Below are 14250 nucleotides of genomic sequence, written 5' to 3'. Positions count from 1 at the left end.
TCTAAAGAACTCTCAATTTGTCAATTCTGAAGAGCATCGATATAAACATTAATTTAATCATTTATTTGAATTATCCAACCAATTTTTCTAACAGGCTATTAAGTACCAAGCATAGAGTTAGATGTGGGAATACAAACTCGAGTACGTTGTGATCCCTGCCCTAAAGGTCATTACTTTCTACTTTGGAAGGGAGACCTTTATGTAAACATAGTGTCCCCACAGATACTTGTAGCCCCAACTTATAGAACTGACAGAGGTGATGTGAAGGGTATGAAATTGAAACTATCTGAAACTATCTCGTAATTAATACATGTTTATAATAGGAACAAGTAGAAAACACTTGACAAGTTCATCCAACAAATACTTAGTCTGTATTTAAGACTCCAACATTAAATAATGGAAGTAAAATGCGATCATAATATTTTTGAAAACTGTAATATTTCTTTCTGAAAATTTTCATGGAATTGAGCTTTTATTTCAAATTGGTGTAGGTGCAGCCAAATTGGAACTATGCTTATTTAAGGGGCCTCATTTGCAGCAATAATTGGAGAACAGGCTGAATATGGGTTATACCAAAAGGTTGCTAGTGTTTCAAGGATTAAAACTGAGTCTGATATCATACATATTCACTAACCGAAATAAGGTATGCTCAGCAGTCCAACTGAATGACTGGCAATCAACTTCCATCTAATAAAAAGTCAGGATCATATATTAAATGTTAAAAAGTACTGGGAATGCCAACCTAAGAACTTTCAAAGAAATGCGGATTTGAGCCTGGTAAATTTCCATGAGAGAGGCAGGGCATAAAAACAGGGTCTGCTCTCTAAATAAGTAATATAGCTTTATAAAATGGACAATGGACTAAAGACAGCTTCTCTCACATCAGTACAGTGACCTGAATGTCAAACCAGGTAACAAGGTCACAGGTGCCAAAAGTAAAGTGAGGATTTTGCCATCTTTGAGATCTGCCCCACATTGGTGACCAGCAATTTTATTCTTTCATCATTTATGCCATTAACCTTAATATTATCTTAAATTCTGCACTGATGAAAATTTCTCTGAAATCTGAATCTGCTAAGATGCTGAATCAGTTTCTGGGGAGCAAAACCTGGTTTGCACAATGACCATTATGGAATTGGTGTCCAAAGCATGTCTTGAATAGAACTGAACGTATATTCCTAATTTGAAACTATTCTGTATCTCTGAGAGTTTACTTAAAAGGCAGACAAACCACCTATTTCACATTTACCATCTCTATTAGTGTGTTCGACTATGACTTCATTTATATGTGGAATCCAATGAACAACATAAACTAACAAACAAAGTGGAGACAGACTCATTGATACAGGGGACAGACTGACAGCTGTCAAAGGGAAAGGGGTTGGGGGCTGGATGAGAAAGTGAAAGGATTAAACAAAGAAAAAAATGAAAGACCCATGGACACAGGCAACAGTATGGTGATGACCAGAGGGGAAGGGGGGTTGGGGGAGGTAGAAGAGAGTCAAGGGGGGATAAATGGTGATGGAGACTGTCTAGGGCGGGGGGATAAAATGGACACATATGTAATACCCTTTGTAATACTTTAAGCAATAAATTAAAAAAAAATGGTGATGGAAAGAGACTTGACTTGGGGTGGTAAACACACAATACAATATACAGATGATATATTGCATAATTATACACCTGACGCATATATAATATAACAATGTCACCCCAGTCAATTCAATTAAAAAAAAAGACTATGACATTTTGCCTATCATATTTCCTGAGATGTAATGTTTCAAAGACATCATAGCACACTCAAAGAAAGGAGCTTCTGCGTGAAAGTTCACTGCTTTCACCTTCACATTACTATTTCCAAGTCCTCTTAGTCAAAAAGACTTTATATGATGTCACAATTGAAGCTAAAAACTGTTACGACTACTGCTGTTCACCTTTATAAGGTAAATAGCAGTACATAAGTACTATTTATATTAGGAATATGAAACAGAACTTTAAAAGCTCTTATAAAATTCAGGTGTTTTATATATTTTTTCCACTTTTCTAAAATATGTTATTCAACACCTTTGATATTTTTATAATATATCAGCCACTGACTTAAGAGTGTGAGTTCACTCCAGTAAAAAAAAAAAATATAAATACATCTTCATCATTTGGTCATTAAGAGAAAAACTAGCATTTATAAAGTACTCAAACTATTTTTAGAAAGCATTTTATATAGATACTATTACTTCAATATTCTATTTTTAATGCATTAGAAAAATTTGCCTCATTTCTGCTATAATACTGTTTTAATTAAAACCCCTAAATCTTGAAAGGCAATTTGGGATATCTTAATAAGGTTAAATCCTGGGTGAAAAATAATTTTTTTAATGACAATTAAGTATTTTTTCTAAGTATTTGATATGCATCATTTTTACTTTCATAATTCAGTGATATAAGTGGCTTTTTATTTATGTAGTGTCACCCATATGTAGTGTCATCTAAAAGTGATGTTAAGATATTAGTTTACCCAAATTAACACATTCAATATGAGTATTGTATCATATGTTGATTTAGAGTTTGATAATAAAATAATTATACATGAATATAATGGAAAACATATAAGGATAAAACCTACCTTTACTCAACTTTAACTTTTCTAAATAAAGACTCCAATTTATACTGGCTCCACATGTAGACAATTATGTCTCTATATATTTATCATTAGTACTAGATACATTGGTGAATAGTAAATTTTGAATTATAGTGAGACAAAAAGCTTATCCTTAATTGTTTAACTTCAACAATAATCATTTGAAATATAGTCTGTACCTGTAGCTGCAACAGGTGAGAGAACATAAAATGGGTGAGTGAACAGAATGAAATACACAAAGTGAAATACACAGAGTGAACTGGGTCATTCACTCACGAGCGTTCACGGTTTCCTTACTACAGAATATTGATCAACGTCCTTTACTTACAGGAGGGTCTGCATCCTCAGCATAAACGCTTGTGATTGGTGTACCCTTCTCAGCATCTGGAGCCACGATCCCTTTGTAGATGCGTTTACTAAACACTGGAGGGTAATCATTCATATCCTGGAAAACACAATTAAAAGGTTAGTGCTTGGACTGAAACTGGGTAAGGTACCCAGTTACTTGACCGGCTCCATCTCTTCATATCATACAACCCATTTGCCACTGTCAGCCTCAATCCTCTCTATTCCATTACTCTCACTTCAGAATGGGGCCCCAGAGGAGACTGCCAGCGTGCCTGTACATTATTACATGTATGGTATCAACAGAAGGCCGTTCTGCTGGAGTAAACATTCCATCACCCCCGCGCCCACCTGCAAACCAAATACACCTTTTAGAGACTGGAGTAATGTTTGAAATGTTCTCTAAAGATACTCTTATTGAAATGATGTCTTACTGAACGCTGGAAATAATGAAAAAACAAATTATATAAAAAGTGCCAGCCAATGAGACAAGTATAGAAGATGGTGTTTTTATGTTTGTTTTGTTGTTACTATTTTCAAAAGCACTCCAATGTTTCTGTTGCAACTTCAAAGTCTTTATATACTTCGCATAATGGCATGATTAGAACATTTCAAATGCAAAGTATGAAACATCCTTTGACACCACCCTACATATTTACTAGTATAACTGTGAACTGATTAAAGAATGTTTTTTCCTATAGCACACTACGATAAGGACAAACAGGATTAGATGTTCTTATACATGGAAAACAATGATAATTAAGTATTTTTTCTAAGTATTTGATATGCATCATTTTTAGTTTCATAATTCAGTGATATAAGTGGCTTTTTATTTATGTAGTGTCACCCATTAAACAAGTATTTATCAAGTTCCTACCATTTTTATGACCAAGTATAAGCACTGTGTACACTGTGGTGACTCAAGCAAAAGGTGCCCCTGTCTTCATGTCACTTTACTGCCATTTGACAGGTAAAGATATTGATCCTACCAGATAGTTTACTAAACTAGTGACTTGACTTAGTTGGCAGAGCTAACCTGATAAACCTGGTCCCCTGAGAGCAAGACCATTTTTTACTCTCAAGCATTTTATCCTTTATGGAGAATTGCATTTTATTATTTTTTCTCAAAAGCAATGCTTATTAAATTGGCTGATTTAAATTTTGTAAACTTATTTATTTTAAAATAATCAGTATGCCCTGCATTGTTTTGGGTAATTTGGGTCAAACACATTTGAGCCCGAAGCTACATCACTTAATTACCTTACTCTCCAGGTCATCTTTTTCTCACTTGTTATTAGAAACATAAGAAGAAAATTATTCTACATAGTCTTTGATATTTTCTCTGTGACAACAATTTTCATGTACGATGTAAATTGCGAGCACCCTAATTAACTGATTATAAACACCTCTTTTCAAAGAGGTCAGGATAATTATCTATTACAATCAAGTAGAGCTTGTTCTATGTTCACCATAGAGTTGACTTCTAAGTTGTGAATATAAAGAAACCTGTAGACTCCAATAAGAAATAGGAGGTCTTGAACTATGCGTAAAACTGGAAGGAAAATTGTTTTCTCTGTTTGACATATAGTATTCACACCCTCTCCCATAAAATGAAAGAGTTCTTTTGTAAATTATGAGCTTTGGAATCTGAACAAGTAAATGAACCCAGGGAGCTGGTTCTCTATACTGAGGGCAGTGTAAGGTGTTGATCTTGAGGTGGCAGGGTCTGGAGTAAGTTGCATACACTCTGTCTCTTGCTGTTTTCAAGAGTACCAGTTACTTCTAATGAGTGAATCCTGTCTTTTAAAGGATGGAAATCCTCTTGCACTTCTAAACTGTAACTTCTAAAGGCTGGAAAAGAAGAAGCCCAGCATTTTAATTGTTCTGCACCCAAAGTCATATAAACTCAATATGCTCTTATGAAGTTTCTTCTCCTCCTTCCCCCCCGGGGGGGGGGGGGCGCATCTGGAACCTTAATGTTACAAGGTACTTTTTGGATAACTGGATTCTTCAGAAAATAAAAAGAAGATATGATATTTTTCCAATTATGTCCACACAGCTGCTAAAAGTGTTGAATACAGGCCTATTTTTTGCCGAGAAAGTATTCACTAGATTCGCCTTCTAACTGAATGCACAGTGGTCATGTTTTAATCCGGCCAACTGATTTGATGCAAACCAAAGGCTGTAATAACTGAAGACCACTGAAACATTAATGTCCCTAATTTTATGTTGCTTGCCATTGACAGGATGAAGAATCAATATAATTATTATAGCAGTACTTCTTCTTATGGTACATTGCACACATTTGGGGATAATAATCTTTTATTGTGGTTAAAATGTATAGCCAGTTGCCCAGAGTTCTTGCACCATGCATTACTTCAAATGATAACATTTATTGAAATGTAATGCCATTGGGCATAATCATTAGTTGGGTATATTTATGCTCCAGGGATATTGAAGAAAAATGTACACATGACTTGCTTCTGTACAAATGCTCTATTATGCCTAAAATCAAGGATAAGCTTCACTCTCCAAAAACAAGCCCCTTTCTGTTAGCCATTACTCCACTAGAGGGTAGTAGTGGCAAAAAGAAAGATTTCCTTTTCTGTCCTTTTGTCAATTTTATCACCAAGACCCTCAATAATTTGCTTTCTGTGGTTATATTTTTGATCTGACCAATAACTAGTTTTCATGTTTCTAAAGTCTGTTCCGAATGTCATAATGGTTCTCAACTAGAACACCACCCTGCTCTTAAAAATATTGACTAGTAAACTTGCAATTTGGCCCCATGTATCAATCACATAAAAACTCACCTGAAGGTACAGTTGGCTAGGAGGAAACATATGAGTTTTATGTACAGCATGGCTCTCAGTATCACAAATATTGATGGAAATCCTACTGGGCATTAGACAGTACTTTGGGTGTTGGGGTATTGCTACCACGAAGAAAGGCATAGTGCCTGCTGGTACTGGGGTTAGAGTTCAGTGTGGAAAGCAAAAACTAAATGCATAATGTCAAGTGTGATGCATGTCATGAAAGAGACAGTACAAGGCTATGATGAGAGTGTATAGCACGGAGTTTAATTAGCTACATTACCATAGGATGCATTTCTGTTATCTGAACAACGTCCCCATCACTCATGCATTCTGGCAGCTGAAATAGCTTTTCCAAATCAATAGCTAAATTAGAGGAGGATAACACTGTGCAATGGTGACACACCCAGTGATTTAATACATCATTCTATTGCTTTCTCGTTCCCTCTGTTGCAATGGTATGTAGGGGGGAAAGGTAGTGACACATTTTTGGAATTTTTCTAAACCATGACATTATGGTAAATTGAGACAATGAGTGCATATTCTGAGCTCAGGTCTATGAACAAATTCTAACAATATCACCCCATTTTAGACTTTCTCAAAAGTGCATAATAGTTACATGAGTGTGTGCGTGTGTCAGTATGGTTCATTTTTACTGTATATCAGGAAAATGCTGAGTGTATCAAATGTATCATTTCCATTAACTTTCACAAAATATAGTAGTTATTATTATTACTATTATTCCTGTTTTATATATACGGAAACTGAAGCTTACAGAGATTAAATTGCTCATTGTTATCCTGCAACAAAGGATACAGCTATGATTTAATTCTGTTATATCAGATCCTAAAAGCCTCATTCTGATATGTGGATGCAAGGAGAAAGAGAAATGGCAAAGTCTTCAGAACATTATATGTAAGATGACTTAAGTGTGATTTTCACTTAAAAATGCACATATAACTTTTAAGATATCTCTTTCCAGTAATATTTTAGATTAAAAAATTCTTTCAACTAGTTATTATACTTTTATCTTGGCAATCTGGTGAGCGTCTAAACCAGCCGTGGGCCAACTACAGCCCGCGGGCCAGATCCGGCCCGTTTGAAATTAATAAAACTAAAAAAAAAGAAAGACCGTACCCTTTTATGTAATGATGTTTACTTTGAATTTATATTAGTTCACACAAACACTCCATCCATGCTTTTGTTCCGGCCCTCCGGTCCAGTTTAAGAACCCATTGTGGCCCTCGAGTCAAAAAGTTTGCCAACGACCCCTGGTCTAAACATTGTATAGTGCTAATTTATTTCCCTGAAGATAATTGTTATAATTATTCATAAAGCTTTCTTTGCTAAAAAGAGAGTTGTTGCAGTTATAGTTATATATTTAAAGCAGTTTATTCAATATTTAAATCTGGAAATAGTTATTTTCACTAAAACCTAATAATGTTGTGTGTTTTTTCCCTAAGTTGCATTCCTTGAAAAATGAGTCCAATCAGAAACTTCACAACCAAAAAGAATCCCATGATCAAATATGGGAAATCACTATTTTTTTCTTGAGATTCTCAAGGTTTATCAGTACATTGAAGGCTCCTATATGAATGTATACACCAATGCAGCGAGAGATCTGTTTACTTTTGCATAGCCCAGTGTTTTCCAAATCTATCTTGAGGAGCTAATACTCTATGAAATATATCCTCAGAGACCCGGAAGATATTGCGATATTAGAGACACAAACTAATAGTGTTTGGGATATTTTATGACTTTGGTGAATTAAAGTTTTTAGAGAATATATGGAAGATTCCAACATATCAAGCATGCTCCCCAAACGTGGTGGCCACTTCATCAGGATGAAGATAGCAGCCACAGGAATGATGGGATTGGGAAATAATGGCCATGCCTAGCAGTAACCAGTAAGGCTTATCAGCATCTATTGTCCCCATTAGGAGGACATTCAATTTTGGAGACTTGTGGCAGTACCAAGCCTGTCTCAGGCAGGGGAAATATGATAATCCTTGAAGGGTAAAATCTCTGGGCATAGGCATTTCTATATGTTCCCCCTTATTTGATTCTTTAGAGGTAACATGTCACATCTTAGTTGTAAAATTCTAGAGTAGCAGAGTATGCAGATACTTTATGAAACTATCTTACTCAGCCTATGACATGCCCTCCCTGATGTATTCACATTCTTTAAACTTCCTGGTTAATATATTAGAAAAAAAATATACTAAACAAGAATATAATAGTGAAAAATATACTAGAGGGGAACATTTGATGACTATAGTCCCAAACAAGGATATCTCCAGGTCAACGAACTCCAGGGGAAAAAACATCGACCAACTCCAAAGGAAAAATCAACTCCAAGCTGCAAAAAAATAATGATTACTCTGTTCAAACATACTCCCATTAGCTGGTTCATTGAAATCATCTTTAATTCAATTTCCCCCTTCCAAAGGAAGGGAAGGAAATATGCTGTAAATCTTGAAATGTCCAGAATTTCTTACAGTATTTGTTTGAGTACTGGACTATCTCCTGGTCTCTCACAACATAACTCCTCTGACCGAATCCAAACTAGGACACTACCAATACTGTCACCATGGAGCATCAGCAGCTCACCAATGCCTGTCGAGCGTCCAGGGTTTGATGCTGGACACTGAGTTTCTATAGTAAAGCTAGAAAAGCCTATTTTCTATATGTTTGGGGGCATAGAAACATTTATTTTCCACCTGGAGGAGGAAACCCCTTTGAAAGATGAAAATGCTAACGTCATCTTCCAAGATACATTGTATTTCCATCAACCTTGGCCCTAATGGATAGTCGCTCATTTCTGATCCTTCCACCTATTCCTGGCCCCTCTTATACCTGCTCCTACTAACCCCGTCTCCCTCACTCTCCTACTCCTGTGCAGCCATTCTATCTAAAATGACCATCAGCAAAATGACTGAAATCATCTTTTTATCTTGGACAAGTCTTCCACAGCCCTTTCAATGCTGCCAAGTAGTGTATATCCATTAATATATTTCAACTGCCGTGTCCTGTATTCAGCTTTTGGCTTTCCATAGAGAACAGAGCTTTTCTTTCTGTGTATTTTCTGTTGTATATTAGAATTCAGTGTATAAGGTAAGATTTTTCTCTGAATTTTATGTTTTAAACTGTTTAGAATGTTATTTTTATTTTGCAGAGATTCATCCATATCATCTAATTGTCTACCAATAAATGTGCAATGAAATAGGCCTTGTTTTATGAATGTTCTACAAAAACTTTGCAATAAAAATCCATATTATTTTTTATGATAATTGGTTTTGTTTTGGGTCCTTAAAATGTGTGACCAAGAGAGCTCTTTGCAGGGGTCTGTCATATAATTATATTTTCTTATTAGTGTAGAACAATGGTTCTCAACCTTCCTAATGCCGCGACACTTTACTACAGTTCCTCATGTTGTGGTGACTCCCAACCATAAATTATTTTTGTTGCTACATCACAACTGTAATTTTGCTACTGTTATGAATCATAATGTAAATATCTTATGTGCAGGATGTATTTAGGCGACCCCTGTGAAAGAAGGGTCGTTTGACCGCCAAAAGGGTCGCGACCCGCAGGTTGAGAACCGCTGGTGTAGAAATATTTTTCCTTCTGAATATTACTTTAATTTCCCTATTCTCACTCCAGTTTTAAATAAATTTGATGGACTAGTTATAAACACTAGATATTTCTTTTTTTACAAAAGAAATTATATTTCTGCTCATTTTCAAAGAGAGATCTTCAAGATGCTTTCCCTGTGGTGACTGTTTTCAGTAGAAATATCTCTTAGCAAATACCATGCAATTATGTTATCAGCAAAGCAGCTTGTCAGTACTGCAAGTAAACAAACCAATAGCAGGAAATTTGCAAGCTTAGAAAAGATCTACATATGTGGAGAGATGAGAATTCTATTCCAGTTTCTTTTCAAAACAAACAAGTCTGATAGTAGACAAGAGACTTTGAAAGTTCTCTTTCACCTTGAGTGATAAGGAGAAAAGAAAGCAAGTGTCAGTCTGTTTTTGGGAAAATATTCTGCAAATATTTTATGCTTATATCACTTGAAAAAGAAAAAAAAATGGCACTGAAAATATCTAGAATTAAATCTTGATAAGATTTGCTTTAAATGTACAATAAATCAGAAATAAATGTGTATAGGTCAAGAAGACTTAACCAATACATTGGTTTTACTTCTCTAAGTAAGGTAAATGATAAGAACCACTGAGTGACACCCCTCTATTGCAATAAAGGGTGCTCAAGCAACAGGCAATGAAATTTAAGTCTTGAGCTCAGATAAAGAATGAGGCTTATTTAGAACAAGCTTGCTTATTTACTTCATATGTTTTGATTCAATTTGACTCCAATGAATTCTAGAAAAAAAAAAAGTCCAAGACAAAGAGAAAAAATTCAAGCAGCCATGTCAGAGTCTATGAAGGTTATAATTTTCTACTACCCATCACATTCATCCTAGATAGATGGCTACACTATTTGAGTATCCCTTTTTGGATCTGGAAAGAATAGAGGGAAAGTCATTAGAAACAAGCCTTTTCTTCCCTTATTGTCCAAAATTGTCCGAGAAGGACCTTTTTATTCTATTTTAAATGTTTTTAATGCTAAATTCCACTGAGCCACATGGGTAGACAAGAGAAGACCAGGGTAAGATGGTTTAAAAATGTCACCTGCTCTGGAAGCCGTTTTGCACTAGTTAGTTTATGCAGGTCAAACGTATCTTAGTCTTTTTCATTTCTTTGCCTATCCAACATCTTCCTAACCACTAATAGTATCATGTTCCTAATATGTTCTTGAAAAAAGATTCTAAATTTCTATGTGTCATACCACAATAGTGTGGCAACATAATATTTCAAAATATGAATTGAAGTCCCTCAGGTCATTGGTGGTTTTGTGCTGTCCCTTGAACCTCCCCGAGGCTACCAGAGCATTGTTTCAGGGGAGGGAGGATACACAAACAGAAAAGGAGGTGACTAAGAAAAGACTTTGATAGTTCAAATACTGATTCCCAAAGAGACCTTAATGCTGAATAAAATTTTAACTCCCTGAAATAGATACATTTCCCATTATCTATACATTTCTTAGGATAGAGAGACACACTATGGATATAGGTACAGAGTCATTGTGGATCCCTGAGAAAAAAGGAACTCAGACCCTAACAGGACTCTCCAGACTGCTCTAAGGCATCTGAGAATGGAAGGGACTCATGCTCCCCTTTCCAGGGTAGTTTAGAGGAGACAGCAGGCCATGATGGAAGAAATAGCCTCAGGTGGGTACTAGCAGATAAACCTCAGTCAGAAAAGGCAGTGGAATACTCCCTGCGTCCCACTCTGATTGCAGGATTATCACAAATAAATCCAAACCAAACAAACAAACACACAAAAAACCAGACCCAAAGACCTTGCAGTCAAGTATTAAAGCATTAACCTACATGATAGTTATGCTAATTATAGATTGGTTAAGTCCTAAACAATATTTTATGTTCTCATATTGGTATTTTCTAACAAAACCAATATAATTTTTAGTTGTTTATTAGTTAACCATCAATTAAAAACTCAAGGAAAGCCATGCGTTTTTAATTCCATCATTTACACTATGAAAATGAGCATTGTGGAGAAGTTGCCTATTACCTTGTGTACCTTATAACCTTGTGTACAGAGTCCTTGACTGAAAGCACCTTTCAAGACTTGACGTCATCCCCAGAACCTGACTTTCTCTTATTCTAGGCAGAAATGCAACAGTAGAAATGCATTTGCAATGCTTTCCCCATAGGGAAAGTGCTCCTTTGGGAAAGTGCAGAGAAATCTGAAAGTTTAGTTCGCAGCTCAGGTGACCGTTATATCCACTTGAGAACTGTCACTGGAAATCCAAAAGGTTGAAGACACCATGCTTTTTCAGGCAATCATTTGGCACAGGGTATTACAATGAATGAGATAACAAACTTAAAGAGGTCAAGAAAGTCCCATAAATCATAGAACTTGAAATGATTGAACCAGAATTCAATTCCAATTTGATCTTGATCCCAAAGCTTATTTCATTCCAGAATCTTGGGTTCTAAACTAAACTAATTAGTTCTGGAGGCTTAGTACACTTAATCATTCAGAGTCATCTTATTAAAGATTTTATTTTTAAAACTGAAGGATCTGTATAAAGTTATTATCTCTACTGCTGTGAAATTTGCACTCAAGTGTAGGCTGGCAAAATTATGGCTTGATTGAAGTCACAGAGCTAACAGCAGACTAAGGCAGCCACATGTTTGAATTAATTTTTCAGTGTTTCTTTCAAATTTATCTCTTAAACAATATAGTTGTTTCTCAAGTCTTCATAAATATTTATCAATTAAAAAATCAATGTTCTGGGTCTGGTACCACTATGTTATTATGAATTGTTGCACTAAATATTAGACTTATTGTATAAAAACCAGAAGCTACACGTAGAGAGTGCAAAGTAGGCAACCAGAAGTCGCCTGTATTCCTTACCTTTACTATCACTGTGACGGTAGCAATCCCAGGTGGCATTGTGCCGTAAATATCAAAGGCCTCCACTAGGAAAGTGATACTTGCTTCCTGGTCTGGAAATGACTCATAGTCCAAACTCCGTAAAAGGGAGAGCTCTCCTGTAAATGGGTGTATTGCAAAAAGGTGCTTCACTTCCGGGCTTCTGATCCGATAAGACACATTTGCTCCAAGGTCAACATCCGTGGCCTGTAACAAGAAGAATGGTTATATCAGTGGCAGTGCCAACCTAGAAAAATGAAATACTGATGAAGTCACGTGTCAGTGCTTAGGGCAGCATAAGTTTAATGCTGACCAAAAGTCATGTTTCAGAGAAAAGCACGTTTGTTAAGTAATTTACCAGAAAGAGGGAGGAGGAGAGAAAGAGAGAAATAGAGACAGCGACATGAGATTTTTGTCCTTGTGGAATTTATTACTAAATTTATTTTACCTGAAAAAAATCATTATTAAAAGAACCATACCACAGTAAAGAAATACGTATTGTCACAGATGATTATTTCTTGCTGGCCATATAGCCTTGAAAAGAAATATTTTAAATAAAAGTAAATGTATTGAGCCTTAACCAGTGTAGCTCAGTGGTTGGAGTGTTGGCCCATGGACTGAGGGGTCACAGGTTCTATTCCTGGTCAAGGACATGTGACTGGGTTGCAGGTTTGATCCCTGCCCTAGTCAGAGCACTTGCAGGAGACAACCATTCAATGTGTCTCTCTAACACCCACCCATCTCTCTCTCTCTCTCTCTCTCTCTCTCTCTCTCTCTCTCTCTCTCTCTCTTTTTCTCCCCCCCCCCTCACTCTCCCTCCTCTCTTTCTCCCTTCCATTTTCTCTGAAAATCAATGGAAAAAATATCCTTGCATGAGGATTAACCAAATAAATAAATAAATTTATTGAGTGAGTTCCATAAACACAATGGATTATTAAAACACTAAAATAAAACTGATAAATATAATAATTTCATCTCATCTCATAAGTATCCTATAATACATTTCTAGAGATCACTCAATTATAAGTCCCTTCATTTAACTAATATTTATTGAGTTGTTATTATGTTCAAGTTACTATAGAGATGTACAAGATGAATCAAGGCAGTTTCTGCCCTCCAGGTTACTGTACAAAGAAATAAGACACAAATGCCAAAATTGAAGGAAAAAAGTGATATGTCACTTAAAGGTGTTCAGAATTGGGAGTTATATCTTTTAGCTGAAAGGACGCTTTTTATGCAGGATTGTAGGATGATTATTTTACTCAGTAGTACAGGTTTGCAAAGGCCACTCTGTTAGGGGACATGGAATGGAGCAAAAATGGCACTGGGAAGGTGAGGGTTGGTTAGGCTCTGATTGCAGTAATGCAAAACCTCTTATGTGAACTTCCAGTCTTGGCTCCCTTTAATCAAAGAAAGATTTTATTTCCCTGCCTAAAATCCTTCTTGCTTTTCATTCCATTTTGGATCATCTCCCAACTCCTTAACATGGTGAGAAGGACATACACATTTTCCAGCCATTTAGCCCCTAATTCTCTTCTCTCCTCCAGGATTCTGAGAAGATTATTTCCACTGCCTTGACTAGCCATTCTTCTTCTTTGCTTAAATAACTCTCACTCTTCAGTTTGCCATTTAGAAACTTTCTCCAGGAAACATTCTCTTTGACCTAAAGATTAGGCTATGATCTGTGATCCCCTAAGCCCCTCACTTTGAGGACCTCTATTTTAATTAGAAGTCTACTTGTCTACTTGCTACATGAGACCAAAAATTCAATGAACGCAGATAATCGTCTGGTTCATGTTTGAATCCTCAAAGTCTAGCAGAGGAGTGTATATAAAATAAATGTTGAAATTATACTTCTTGAATGAATGAATGAATGAGATTAATAGAAGAATACAGGAAGAAATAATGGCCCTCACCGTGACCAGCATATGTCTCTTGT

The 14250-nt window shown here is 36.0% G+C and overlaps 1 protein-coding gene across 1 annotated transcript in view; it reads right to left on the bottom strand.

The window, feature by feature from the left end:
* The window catches only part of PCDH15 (protocadherin related 15), a 1196276-nt gene that overhangs the window by 146831 nt on the left and 1035195 nt on the right, over window positions 1–14250 (bottom strand). The window contains exons 24-25 of the mRNA XM_081104785.1: window positions 12294–12518; window positions 2964–3080 (exon numbers count right to left, since the gene is read on the bottom strand). Coding sequence (XP_080960911.1) covers window positions 2964–3080; window positions 12294–12518 — 342 coding nt within the window. The remainder of the gene's footprint in view (window positions 1–2963; window positions 3081–12293; window positions 12519–14250) is intronic.

Source organism: Myotis nattereri, assembly GCF_964212035.1.
Source record: "Myotis nattereri genome assembly, chromosome: 13".
Lineage (NCBI taxonomy): Eukaryota > Metazoa > Chordata > Mammalia > Chiroptera > Vespertilionidae > Myotis > Myotis nattereri.
Note: the sequence above shows the minus strand (reverse complement) of the source record. Positions and strands in the feature narration are given on the sequence as shown.